Genomic DNA, 14,850 nt, shown 5'->3' with positions numbered 1-14,850 from the left:
AAATTTGTGGAAGAAGTTATGATCCTAAGACTGCTCAAAATCTCTGTCTATTTTAGCATAAAATTTTATTCTTTTTATTTTATACACACTACTCAAAATACTGCATGTCATATTATTTATTTTACATTATATTTTATTAAAATATTTTCTAATTTTTTTAATATTGTTTCCCTTTTTCCTGACACAACAACTATCGTTAATTATCTTCCTTTATCTTCGGGTGTAGACAAATGGAAAATTAATATTTTCAATTACTACACAGTTATTATAACAACCATATATTTTTACACAATTTTACATCACTAGATTAAGTAATTGAAATTTTGACCTGATTGGCTAATGTGTGGTATTTTCTATTATATAGGCGTTGGTACAAATGTTCAAAAAATGATGGATTTTAATGGTGGATCCTTGTAAAAAAATAGTAAAAACTTGCCGAGTCAAAACTCTTGTAAAAAAATGTTGTGCAAATACTGTATGTAGCATTGCTCTAAAGTTGGCCGTCCTAATATGCATCAGTTGTACACGTCAACCGTGTATTCTCAGTCTTACGCTGTAACTATAAACGATCGTGCTGGAGGGAAAACGTGGAGTTCGGGAGGGGCATTTTTGGGAAATTTGGACTAAAGCTCTGTTGTTTGTCTCTCTCTTACGAGTTGGTATGTCACTGACTACCTGTTCGGTCGTAGGCTACCATCCAAACGTGTAAACACGTGGCTAGTATCTGAAATTTACAGCTAGGACAAAGAGATTGGACTAGGGCAAGTGCTTTGTAGCCACACTACTATCTGAAATTTAGCTTTTTTTATATTAAAATTTAAAATAAAATAAAAAACCTAAATTATAAATTGCGTTTTAGAAGTATATTGATATAATACCTGAACTTTTAAAATTTGAATTTTATATGTTTTATTAGGTTTGTCTTAACGATTCTCTATTTATATTTTTTGTTAAGTGATACATAAACTTGTCACACATATGTAGTTTGTTTGATAAAATGATGTCACAATATTTTTATTATGCCACATTTTGAATTTTTTAATTTTTTAAGGCTACAAAAATGATGTGCCGTTATTTTATTAGACAAATTAAACACGCGGGACAAGTTTATGTGGCATTCAATGAAAAATATGGATGAAATGGATGCTAATTAGGAATGTTCGTGGTGCGATGCAATGCGGTTTTGGGCCATTTTTAGCACCGCACTTTGCGGTGCGGTTTAGCTAAAATCATAACTGCACTGCACCTTATTTTTGTGGTCACATGTGCAGTGTGGTGTGGTGCGGTTTAAAGTTTAGCCAAAACTATAACCGCACCGCACCTTATTTTTGCAGTCACATATGCGGTGAATGTATAAGATGCGGTTTAAATGATTTGAAATTAATATATTTTTCAAATTTTAGACTTTTTTTTGCCTAACTCAAAACTAATTTTTCCCTTTGTTTTGATCCAAATTTTAAACTATTGAGTTAGTTTTTCTTTATTTTGGGTTGGCTTTCCTAATTAACACTTGCTAGGGTTATCAAACTTTTTTTTTTTTAAACTAGGGTTATTAAACTATTAATAATATATTTAATATTAAAAATATTTAAATATATTAATATATAGAGAGGCTGTAGTGCGGTGCAATTTGTATGGTTTTCTTATTATAAAACCGCAAACCACACTGCACCATGCGGCGTGGTGCGGTTATGTCATTTTGTGGGCGGTTTTGGTGTGGTTTTTGTGGTTTGGTGAACACCCCTAATGCTAATGCAAACGGAATAGAATTTCATGAGGTAATATTCAAATTCTAAAACTTTATAGTGTAAAATTCAAATACTCTCAAACTTAAGAAGGGGCAAGGTTTCCCTCCGTAGCAGGATGGGACACTAGATTGATTCGTGTCTATTTCAAGATTTGTGTTAGTTTCGTGTACCATTTAGTGTTAGATATTTTTTTCAATAAATAAAATAAAATAAAACCTAAAAAACATACTTATAATACAATACAAACACCATTGACTTGCTTTCAAATTCAAACTTATACTTTAAATGGAATCTAAAAATTCTAAAACTTCATGATGTTAAATCCAAACACCCCTAGACTCAAGAAAGGGAGCAAGGTTTCCCTCTGCAGCAAGACTGAACACAAGATTAATACGTGTTTATTTTAAGATATGTGTTAGTTTCGCGTACCATTTAGTGTTGGGTATTTTTTTTTAAATAAATCAAATCAAATCAAACCTAAAAAACATACTTATAATACAACTAGACTCTGAGCACGCGCCTGTGCGCGTGTTCAGAGATTCTTTTATTTTTTTGGATAAAGGTTAATAGTTTACATCTATTATAATTTAGAAAAATAAAATTTTCAAACAAATTAAAAGGATAAACTTTAGAGATAAGTAATAATTATAATTTTTTTTTGAACATGAATGGAAAAAAATCCTAAATTTTAGAAATTCTATTTTTGAATTCAAAATGAAATTTGTTATTTGACATTAATGAGGGTATTTTTGAACCACATAAAATTCCAGTTGAAATAGATAAATCATTTTTTATATAGTATAGATATAGATGCAAACACCATTGACTTGCTTTAAAATTCAAACTTATCCTTTAAAATTCAAACTTATACGTTAAATGGAATCTAAAAAATACTCCTAACTACTACTATAATGCATCTAAAAAGAAAGTAGAGGCATAATAGAAAAATAAGTAATTAGTGGCTTCTAATTTTAAAAACAGAATAATATTTTAGGACGTCTCAAAATGGAATACAAGATCAACAGTTTGGATGGATGTAGTATTTTTTAAGTTGATTTTAAAGTTTAAATTCAAATTAACTTATACATATATTTTTTATCTTTAAATTTGTTTTCAATTTGGTTCTTTATGTTCTAAAATTTTAATTATAACTCTTTATGTTTGATTATGCTTTTATGTTGGTTTTATTGTCTATTTCCGTTAGTAATCTAATGGTACCTTAAATTTATATATGAGTAACACTAATTAACATGTACTTTATTCTCAAATTAGATCTCGAATATTAATATGGTTTCAAATTGTATGTTATAATTCACTAGTTCCAAATAGAATAACATTCAATAAATTGTTTTTCAATAGGTTCACCAAATAAAATCTAATGGTACCTTAAATTTATATATGAGTAACACTAATTAACATGTACTTTATTCTCCCTTTCAAAAAAACATGTACTTTATTCTCAAATTAGATCTCGAATATTAATATCGTTTATGTAGGGACACGATTTTCAGACCAAGCCCAAAAATGTGAGGATTTTGGCCCAGTGAACCCAGTACAATAAATTTGTAAATAGTGGGTCAAAGAGTTAGATTTTAGTGCATAAATAACAGTTAATATGGTTTCGGATGATGAGCCAACAAGAATTGTACCTGGTTTGTGCAAGAAAGTTTGTTCTTGGCACAGCCTGAGGAGCTCTGTTCTAATATATATTGGATGACAATGGTTACAGGAGTTGTTGAGATTGCTACAGTGCTTTCTCTTCTCATTTTTCCATCCCCTATTCTCTGAGATCTTTACCCTTATTTATATTACATCTCTCCCTTTATCCTTACCCTACACGTGAACTACATGTGGACAGTTGATGGTTTATGCTGATACTTGTCCCATCAGCCGCCTTTAAAAGTCTTCTGGGGTGGCTGTAAGGCTGCCATAATACTGTTCAAAGGTCACTTCCTCATTAATGCAGTGGTAGTAGCTTTCTCTTAGATATTTTTGAGTCTTTATCCCTCTTGTACGTTCATGATGCTCGTTGCTATCATTAGAATTTCCTGAAAGGTCATCTTTGATCATTAGGATCTATACCAGATTTGCGTTTAGCTTTATTCCGAGGAGATAGTACTCCTCGGACTCGGACCACCCATGCTTCTTAGCCAAAACCACATGCTCTTGGCTAAATCCCAAAATCCATGACCCCACAGTTTCAAATTGTATGTTATAATTCACTAGTTCCAAATAGAATAACATTCAATAAATTGTTTTTCAATAGGTTCGGCAAATAAAATATTTAGAATTCAAACTTCACGTACACAAAAAATCAATTGATATTTTTAAATTAAAATTCTATCATAACTATAAATAAAAAAAAAAAATTAAATACATCGTTTTCTAAGTTTTGTCTTCCCGTAATGTTTGGTGCTTGAGTCTACTTCAAGAATTGTAATACGTATGTTCATTTTTTGGCCTTCCAGTTGTAGTTGTCAAGACTGTTCTTCTCCCCTTGTCCATATGTTTTTTTTCCCAAAAAATAAACTTATCGTTTCATTATTTAAAAAAAAAAAATCAAATACTGAAATTTCAAAGTCATATCAATTTGAACCTCGAAGTGATATGTATGATATGATATTAAAAGTTTAACGCTCGATTTGAAATTATAAGGTTTAGTTTGTAACAAATCTTTTTTTTTTTTTTTTTGAGAATCAATTTGTAACAATTTTAAGTTCGAGTGATGAAGCAGAATCTCGTCGGTTGCTTTGGGGTTCGTCCAGATGGTGCTGGTTGTACTCTGACGAACCTATGGAAACAAGAACTTACTCGAATGGTTACTGGTGTGGTGCCTGCCACAACGCCTCCGATGCCCAAGTCAGTGTGAAAGAAGGTAGCAGTCAAAATATCAAAAATAACTCAGTATACGTTGTGATGTTGTATGTACCTTGTATTGGTATTGTGAAGGCTTTATATATCTATGTGGACTATAGCCGTTGGGGTGTTAATGTCTCCCCTGATAACGTCTTTGGCGGAGTAATGGGTTTTAATGTGTTTCCACCGGTTTGTCCAGCTGGTCCTGTAATGGTCCGGGACATTATTGACAGCATTAAATGGCCTTAATGTTCTCGTCAATGACACGGATAATCGGTCAGGTTCGTCTGTGGAGGCGGGCTCGTCTGTGTTCAACTTCATCAATCCCATTGGTGACGTTTCATTGAAACTTTCAAAACATTTAATTTAAAATCACTCATAAGTAAAATATATTAGAGCTTAAAATGTAATTTGACTAAAGACTTGTGGGATTGAAATCTTGTGTGATCGGGGGCATGAGCTGTTTATGATTTTGCAGGCCTTGGATATGGTCAGCCGGAATTGGCTCCTTAAACAGTCAAACTAATTACCTACCATTGACATAGAGTGGGGCCTAATTTTTAACCTAGACCACCTGATTTTTTATTTTTTTTTGCTTGACCACCTGATTTAAAAGATGACGAGTCACGAGTGCTTATAGTGGAGGAAGACTTGTAAACTGGTTTAAAAAATTATCGCGGTGTTTAATTATCGGTGCTCAAAATAATGTAAAATTTGTGATTTAAAAAATGTTATAAAAATATGTGTTTATAATATAAAAAAATGTATTTAGTATCATATTTCAATTAACATATTTTAAAATGTAAAAAAATATAATTGTATGTTTAATACGTGTATGTGTGTATTTCTTTTACGTGAAGGTTGTATGGTAAAATAATACTATATTATTTAAGGAGAGAAAAAAAAAGTGTGACAAAAAGGTGGAACCATGAAAAAAAAAAGGAGTTTGGTCTTATGACTCTTGTCAATGGACCTCACATTTTTTAACTTATTTACAAAAAGATCATTTAACAACGTTACTTGAAAACTAAAAATTAGTATGAATGAATTTTCAAAATACATGTCTTAAATACCTTAATTTAATAATTAAGCACTTTTTTTTTTTCTCACAATTTATAGTGTTTAAATACTGAAAACAGTTGCTTGATAATGATTTTTTCAGTTTTTTTAATAAAAAAAAAGTATTTTATCATGTTATGACCTACAAGTATGACCAAAATGATGAGTCGTAGGACAATAGAACTTGATAGGCAAGCTTTAAAGGGAGAAATAATTGGTCACATTGATTTTGGTAGCCATGCCACCCACCAATTTTAAAGGTCCTAAATGTAGTGGGATTGTCGAGCCATGCTAATTTGTGTGCCCCTTTTCCTTACCAACTCAAAGTTGAACTATCAGTGTCCATAATGGCTGTAATCAATGAGCTCATAAAAGCTAGCACCTAAAAAGGTATCCTAATTGGGGGAGAGGATTGATTCTTCTTTTGTTAATCTATTCTGTTACTAGTTCATTGTCCCGATACAAAGCTTTGGTAGAAGGTTGCCATCTATAGAATCGTATTTAATTTGGCCTTTAAATTGAGTGATGTTAAAGGTATAATAAATTTCATAATTTATTGAGATGACAAATTATGATTAGTATAATATTATGTTTACATCAATTTAATATTGATATCATTTTTATTGTATACCAATCACAACATACTAATTTATCAATTGTGAGGAATAAATTTGAAAATAAAAGATAAAATTTATTGTATTAGCAAACTTATTATTTTCAATTTGTATAATCATTATATTTTTAAATTGAACTCACACAAAAAATAATAATAATAATAAAACAAAACAAACAAACAAAATCAATGACAACAACAACGACCACCACCATGGCAGCATACATCACAAAGTTAGTGAGGACCATGCAGGATCATCATTTTAATAATTTCAATAATAGTCTAAAGAAACAAGTATTTAGTGAAAACATACAAAAATCAAGAAATACTTCTATTTCCATAGTATATTTCCCTGTGTGCTCTTGTTTTGTTTTATGTATAATCCTTATTTGTTTGTTTTTTTTTTTTTTTTGGGAGAATCATAAGCCTTATTTGTTGAATAAACAAGGCTTGATTTCTTTTGGATAGTTGTACTAAACTCTCTGTGTCTCTCCACGTAAAAGTAAACAAAACACAAAGACAGAGTTCAATGATATGAGGTTGAAACTTGACAAAGACAATGCATTTTGTCTTGCAGGATTATAGCCTTGTGGGCCACAAAGCAAGCATTCATCGCATGCAACCATCAAATAAACACTTTCACATGTTAAGCATATAAAAGATAAACATGTAATTACAACCTTGACTCATAGGTAGGAAACCAAGAATTTTCACAGTACTCCTTGTCCTAGTTCCAACTCATGGATTTGTCAACAAAAGCAAAAAGCTCACTTAAAAAGGTTTACGATTTCAATTTGGAAATGGGACTAGCATCCATATTTTGGGAGGACCAGGAGTGTTTTAAATAACTTCATTCCACAACTTCAATGTCACTTGGGTAGTTGTGTGTCACAGTTGTTGATACCAAACAAAAAGCTATGGTACATAGAATTAAATATCTTAAGTGATTTGATATCTAAACAACAAACAAAATTTGCAGAATTGACTTGCCCCTCAATCTCAGCTAGATAAACTTTGATGGAGCCTTGGCAAAATTGAAAACAAAAATTCTAATACCACGTTAAATGTCATAATTTGTACCGCAACTATCCACGTGACAGACTGTGAATAATAGAAAAAAATAAATAAGTTTATGTGAAAGTGACACAGTCACAGTTTAATACCTATAATAATTATAGCAAAAATTATAATATTTTATGTGGTACTATACTGAAACTACTCTATTGGTAATATTACTGCTGAATCTGTTACATCACAGACCAACTATGTGCTCTTTTTAATTATTCGGTCAAAATAATGGAAATGCCAGTGGATATTAACCAAAGATCCATGAAAGACTAAAAATATTATTGTGGAAAATTTAGTGGGCAACAATGGTTTATAGAGGGTAACCTATATGCTTTTGCCTTTTTGTAATCAAAAACCTGTATACGAAAAAATCTAAAGGCATCGAATACTAGACGAAAATTTCCCTCACTCTCTCTTTTACTTTATACTGTGCTCACGTGAATCCCTACGATATGTCCTATTTTCACGCTCCTTTTGCAGTAATAGTCAGGTCCCTATCAATATAGATTATTATTATTATTTTTTTTATTATTTTGAGAATCCGGATTTTTAAATTTAATAAGTCTGAGGATACAATTATTTTATACTCAACTTATGCCTCAAGTTAGGATTTGTTTATAATAAAAATAGTGTCAGCGATATATTCAGGTGAAAGTGACATTATTCCCATCATTAGTTAATAAGGTGTTAGAGTTAGGCTCTTTTAGATATATATCACTGTCAATTTTTTTAAAATTTTTTCTTAATTTTTTATATATATGTTAAAAATACTTAGTATTTTTTTCTAAAAAAAATCTTAATAAAGCTTGAAATTGATTGAAAGCGTGATTGTAGCATTGTTGTTTAACTTTAGAAAGGGTGTCTGTCTCTCTATCAGTGATTAGGTGAAGTCTATTCTTTTTTTTTGGGGCCCCAAAACCTGGGAGTGAGCATAAATAAGGAAGAAAAAAAAATCACCTTATTTGCATAAATGGCTTGTGATTCTCTATGGTTATGCTGAAAGAAACAAAACTATAAAGCATAGACCCTAAAGATGGCTTATCAACAAGTCCTGTTAAATTTTTAGAATAGTCCACCCGATGGCTTTAGAAAGTTTTGGCCCAAAATAGGGTCCAGACAAATAGGTGGGCTCCAAAACAACCCAATACGTGTCACATGCAAGATTTTTTGATTAGCTGTTAGATTGGCCGGCTTTGTCACATCATGTCGAAACTAGGAAATATATTGCTCCAATCACTAATGGGCTTTGAATCAAATTGTATCTTCAATTTTATAAACATTGGATGTTGGTGGGAATTTAGCACTCTAGGGAATATGAGCAAATTGTCAAATTAAGAAAAAAAATATTGCTTAATTTAAATTACTTTCAATGGCCCATGCGTAACAAGATAGACAAGTTTTATATTAGTTATTGTGAAATTTTGTGAACTTTTTTTTAATTATGAGTTATGACATAATAAGGGTACATTTATAACATTTTTTAAACATTTTCACAACAAATTTTAAGTGAAAGGTTGTTACAGATTTTTAATTTGAATATACCATTAAAATTATTTTCTTGTCCACCCGTAACCGTTCGTAACAACTTGTCACCTTTTATGAGTTATGACATTGATAAGTGCTATGTCCACAACTTTTTCTAAACACTTTCACAACAAATTTTAGATGAAAGGTTGTTACAAGTTTTTAATTTGAATTCACCATTGAAATTACTTTCTTTTCTATCCGTAATAGTTTGTAACAACTTGTCACCTATAATTTGTTGTCAAAGTATGGTGAAAATATTGTGAATGTGGCATTTTTTATGACATTAGCTTTATTACTTAAATACAATTTAAAATGGTTTTAATTTTAAATCTTTAATTAGTAAAGTAAGACCTAAGAGTTTGAATTTCAATAAATTACATGGTTAAATTTAAATTTAAAAGCATTTTAAAAAATAAAAAAATTAAAAAATGCAATATTATGATTTAGTTTTCTATTTAAGCTATAAAACAATTAATGCCTTAACTTAATAATAAAGAGCAATCAAATCACATAGTAATCCAAAATTAACAAGTTCGACAATCAAGCTAGAAAGTTTCAGATGTTTTTACCCCCAACAAATTTAGAAAAATTCGTTTGCAACTTGCAAGTAAGCACACTTAGAATTTGTTGTCAAAATATGGTAAAAATATTATCAACATGACATTTCTTTATGACATTAGCTTTAGTATTTAAATACAATTTAAGATTATTTTAATTTTAAATATTTAATTAATAAAGTTTTTTTTATAGGAATTAATAAAGTTAAGACTTGAGAGTTTGAATTTCAATAAATTACATGGTTAAATTTAAATTTAAAACCATTTAAGAAAAATAAATAAACTAATGCAATATTATGATTCAATTTTCTGTGTAAACTAAAAAGCAGTTAATGCCTTGACTTAATAATAAAAGCAATCAAATCAGACATTAATCCAAAATTAACAAGTTCAGCAATCAAGCCAGAAGGTTTAAGACGTTTTTACCTCAACAAATTCAGAAACATTCGTTAGCAACTTGCAGGTAAGCACACCAATTAGCTCAGCTTAATGGTAAGTAACAAATAAATTCTCTAAATTCATCTGATTAAATAAATTTAATACCACAATATTATTTACCGTTTCCGTGTAGTATTTGAAAACTTTGGAAAACAAATTCCAAATTCACGAGAAACATTAAAAAAATAATAGAGTCCCCAAAAAAACCATCACGTTTGGGAAAACTAGAAGACAAGGTAAAAACGAAACAAAACCCGCACATGTCCAATAATTCTCCGAAACCCAAAACTCAAACCTCAAAAAACAACAACACGATCTATCTGAATTCCATAGGGTTCTCAATTCATGGACCTGGAAAAACAATTTCATAGGGCTTGAAAAACTAAAGAGCAGAGGAAAAGGAATTCAAATTCTTGTGATTTTAAATTTTATTAGAGCTGGCCTTTTCTGAGTCTGTGAATTGTGCTATATAGATATAGCCAGGGCTTGTTGTTGTTGTTGTGTGCTTGTTGCACATGGAGAATTCGGAGACGGATAGGGTTCGATTGAAGAGGAAGACTTTGCAGTCTGTGGTGGAACAGTGTCAACGAGCTCTTGAATTGCTCGCTACGACGAGCGGCGTTGACGGTGGCAGTGACGATGAGGAAGACGATGACGGTGACGGTGGCACACGTGGCGAAAGCTCAGCCTCGGGATCTCGCCGTGGCGGTGATCGAGAAGCTGACGAGGTACGAATTTTTGTGATCAATTTGGTTTCTAGGGTTTTTTTTATTTTATTTTATTTTATGCTTTGTACGGACAATTTAGTTGTAGTTTAGCTAATGAAAATTGCCAATTGGATTTGAATTGTGAGAGAAACCTTAGCAAAATCTAGTGAAACTTTAGCTTTGAATTTGTTTTGGTTTTTTGTGTTTTTAAAAATTGTGAGACTGAAACTGAAAATGAAAGCATTAATTGGAAAAGTGTTTTTCAAAACTTTTTTTTTTTGTTGGGTAATTACTGATTAGCCTTTTGAATTTGTGGTAGGACATACTGAATTTATTTTCATTTATTCCAATACATAGTGTTTGTTTTTTAGCTGAGCCTGTGTCTCTGGTATGCGGCATTGAATGTTTGAGGCATGCTGGTTTGCAACTAGGATTGGATATACAATGAATGCTCGGGTCCAAATTTACTGGATAATGAATTAGTATACTGAGTCTACTGTCTACGGCTTAACTGATTTTTAGTTCGAGCCAATGTTAAGAATGGTTTAAGTTGTTCTAAAGACGGTTAATTGAAGTCATGTTTGTTCTGCAATTTTGTTATCTGAGGTTTACCTTGATGAGGTTTCACGTCATCAAAAATAGAATTTGTTTTTGATTAAGAGGGTCTGTAGTTTGAGAATGTTGCTCTGAACTTAATTTCCTTCCCATTGGAATGTGAGTCCTGAATTTTGATGTTAATGTTCAAATAGAAATAAATGAAGGGCCCCATTTTCAAATTTGGAGGCATAGCCCGTTGTTAGTCATGAAAATTATCACTATATATCATTATTATGCAATTAAGGGTTTGTCTTGGTTAATTACCACACTAATTTAAGTAGACAGATCTTTGATCCAGCATCATGTGCCGTATATTAAGTCTGTGCCAACTGTTTATATACTTTAAGATCAATATATATCAAACCTCTCTCGTATGACACATGCTCTGGAACCTTTAGATAGATGTGCTACTGAAAATTCTGTTTTCTTCCCCCATTTAAAACACCATTTATATAATGTGGTATAAATAAGTTGCCCTTGTCATCCTCTAATCTTGTAGCCTTGTCCAGTGTAGTCATTAAATACTAATTGTGAATGAGTTATGCGTTTTTGTGATTCATTGATAGGATAATATATGCTTACTTCCACGCTGTAACTCCATATCCTCTCCATCTTATTACAGTTGTGCGATCTTCTTAAGTCTAGAGTTCAATGCGCTGACTTCCTTGAAAAGCTAGAGAGTGCACAGGTGACAGTTCCACAAAATATGGCTGGTATGTATGCAAAGATGGCTCCATTTTTTGACTTGTTGCCAATTACACTAGTCTTTTCGAAGTTCAGCTGTTAGCAACTTTGTGCTTGGATTTATAATAGTTGGCCTTTTCTCATTAAGGCTTGGAATTGGATGCTAAAAGAATTTCTTGTACTGTCGCAGAAGAAGGTAATTCTTGGGATATGGTCAATAAAAATGATCTATGGGAAAGTGAAAGTGACGAATTGGATCAAGAAGACTATGTTCTTGTTAGGCAAGAAGATATAGTAGAGGGTATTGCATGCTTCATGGCTGCATATTTGTTGTCCCTCAAACAGACTAAGGTGTGCCAGGTTTCCACTCTTAGTTAAAATTTGAAGTTTCCTAGATCGATCTTTCCCTAGTTAGTTAACTTATCATTATTATGATTTTTTTTTTTTTAATTTTAAACAGTATCCCACACTTGTATAACCATCCTTGACTTCAATTGATTTTATGCTATGGCTGTTATTGACCCTCATTATACAACTTATAAGTTATAATGAACTCATGGGAGACATATTTTAACAATTATTGGAAATACTATTGGATATGGTTTCCATATCCATTTTCTTCTCTTGTTCTGATAAAAAAAGTTTGATCAATTACCGGTCCTGTGTAAGTGTATCTGTTGGACCGCATCTAATGGTTTAAATTTGTGCATATACTTTTGCTACATTGAAAGCTTGCTTGAGTGAGGGTCTCTGGGCATGTTTTGTATCCAGGTGCTTTTTGCACACATAAGTATTAACCCTTATACATCATTCAGCAAATTGATAGTGCACATAGGAAAGAGGTATCATTAAATTAAGATTAGTATGCATGCTAGAGTTTGATTTTCTTTTTAATGACCTCTTCAGAAAATGACCCTAAGAATCTATTATGGGTTTACAACAACAAAAAGCCTTAGTCCCAAATATTATGGGTTTCATGTTAAAAAGATTTGCAATCCTTTCTAAGTATGGTATTAAAGTTGCTATGTGTTTGAAGATTCAACTTGGATTATAAGTTATGCTATTGTATTTTCTATTATGCCAGATGAAAGCAATGGGGGTCATATAATTATATATTTGACTCTGTGAAGATCAACATGTGTAAACATGGTGCTTTATCTGCTTTATTGTTGAACCCAGATTAAAGAATTTGTGATTTTTTTTTCCCAGTTTTAACTGTGTCACACACACAAGTTTAATGACAAGGTCTATGCATGTCAACCATGGGTTATATAAAGAAATTAAGAAGTAAAAAGATGATGATATACTATCTTTGAAGAATAAAATGTTTTCTAAATGGTTGATGTTTATTTTGCAGGATTTGACCCCGAACCAACTCCAGGATGGTAAGTTTGATTGGCTTTATCCTTTAACTGTTCCGTGCCTATATTTTTCTTCCTAATGTTGTATGATGAATTGAAGAGAAAATTTTCTATAGTTTTCTGTCATCTGTTCATTCCAAATACAATTTATGCGTAGTTGTAACAATTTTGTTGCTGGTGATATGGGAATGGAGTTCTGACATTCTCTGAATTCTTTTTTAGCCCTTAGCAAGACATTTTCAGTGAAAAAGAAAAAGGGAAAGCTTCGGAAGGCATGGGATGGAAGCAAAGTTATTTATAATGTGGCTTCTTGGGGTGCAACTGCTATAGGGTAGGTTAATTATGTTAAATTCTGCTTATATATACATGGTCTATATTTATTATGCAGTGTGTATTGGTTATTTTATGGTGTGGGCTACCAGTGTGAAGTGAACTATGTCTTCTGATCAGTACCTTGTCAAGTTCCAAGGATCTTCACTTTGCTCCCACATCTATATTTGATTGATAAAGCCAATACCACTATTTATTTATTTTTTATTATAGAATTACCTTATCTACTGATCTTGATCTTTTTCTTTTTTCCCCTAACAGGATATACCAAAACCCTGTAATTCTAAGGGCTGCAACCAAGGCATTCTGGACTTCTTGTCATGTAATATCAAAGCTTCTCTGATTTGCTTGTGCTGCGTGGAGGAAAATTCCGATGTTAGGATTCTTTGTTGTATTTGTGGTTGTGCTAGCTCGGTGTTCCACACGTTGTAACATTAATGCGATTCATTTCATGACCACTGATTAATTAGTTTGTTGACATCATTTTTAATCTTGTAAATATTTCTTCCTTTCGAAGCATTTCCAGAGTGCAATTCAAATTCATTGGAAAAGTTTCATTGTAAGGCTTGCAGTCTTATTCTTACTTGCACTTTCATTAAGGCTATCTCCCTGAGTGCACGGACTTGCATTAGCTAGCAACAGATGTATATATATGTTGTATTATTATGTTGTCAATAAGTGGCACCGAACAACCGATGGGATTATATTTAATGTAATTACTAATTAGGTCATGGCTTATCATATGATTCTTAATTAGTGAGCAATTAACCTCTTTAGCATCTGCATTGTAGAACAAATTTAAGTGAAAGATCTGTTTCTGAAATCAAAGAAAGAATAACATGTTTCAACTAGTCTTGGTGAAAAAAAAAACTAGTTCCTCGAATCTTATTTAAACCTAATCCAATAGGTGGCACATGATATTCAGATATTCTATGTTTTATTCCTTGTCCTAATTTAAAAATAGTATGATGGTAAGAGAAATGAACATTTAAACCTAATCCAACAAATTTGCTTCTTTAAAGGGATCACGTTTCTTCGATTCGAAGATGCTGCCTTAATAAAATGGTTGGTTGGGAATCTAGCTAATATTATTACGTAGGTTTTAATTAACTTGGACAACAAAGTTGTTGGTACTGTTATCCAGTACAGACGTTAAAGGATCTCTATGAACAGGTGGCTTGTGCATATGTCACAGCACACACATACTATGAAATATGAATATTCGGTCCAGATATGGGGAATTATTTTTATTTTGAGAAAGAAACCATTTGATGAGTTTGTTTTGACCAAAGCAGCACACCTTGT

At 31.7% G+C, this 14,850-nt stretch overlaps 1 protein-coding gene across 2 annotated transcripts; it reads left to right on the top strand.

Moving 5' to 3' along the window:
• Positions 1-10,033: 10,033 nt before the first annotated feature.
• LOC142620853 (uncharacterized) lies at positions 10,034-14,108 on the top strand. Of its 2 annotated transcripts, none has more exons than XM_075794157.1 (6): positions 10,034-10,594; positions 11,793-11,883; positions 12,045-12,205; positions 13,212-13,239; positions 13,438-13,546; positions 13,807-14,108. In XM_075794157.1, the coding sequence occupies exons 1-6, from the start codon at positions 10,382-10,384 to the stop codon at positions 13,886-13,888; spliced, it is 684 nt and encodes a 227-aa protein (XP_075650272.1). In that variant the 5' UTR covers positions 10,034-10,381; the 3' UTR covers positions 13,889-14,108. The 2 variants fall into 2 exon arrangements, with proteins under 2 accessions (XP_075650272.1, XP_075650271.1); XM_075794156.1 differs by having other exon boundaries at positions 10,054-10,594; positions 12,003-12,205.
• The last annotated feature ends 742 nt before the right edge of the window (positions 14,109-14,850 follow it).

Source organism: Castanea sativa, chromosome 12 (genome assembly GCF_040712315.1).
Source record: "Castanea sativa cultivar Marrone di Chiusa Pesio chromosome 12, ASM4071231v1".
NCBI classification, from domain to species: Eukaryota; Viridiplantae; Streptophyta; class Magnoliopsida; order Fagales; family Fagaceae; genus Castanea; species Castanea sativa.
This window is presented reverse-complemented; position numbering and strand designations above follow the sequence as displayed.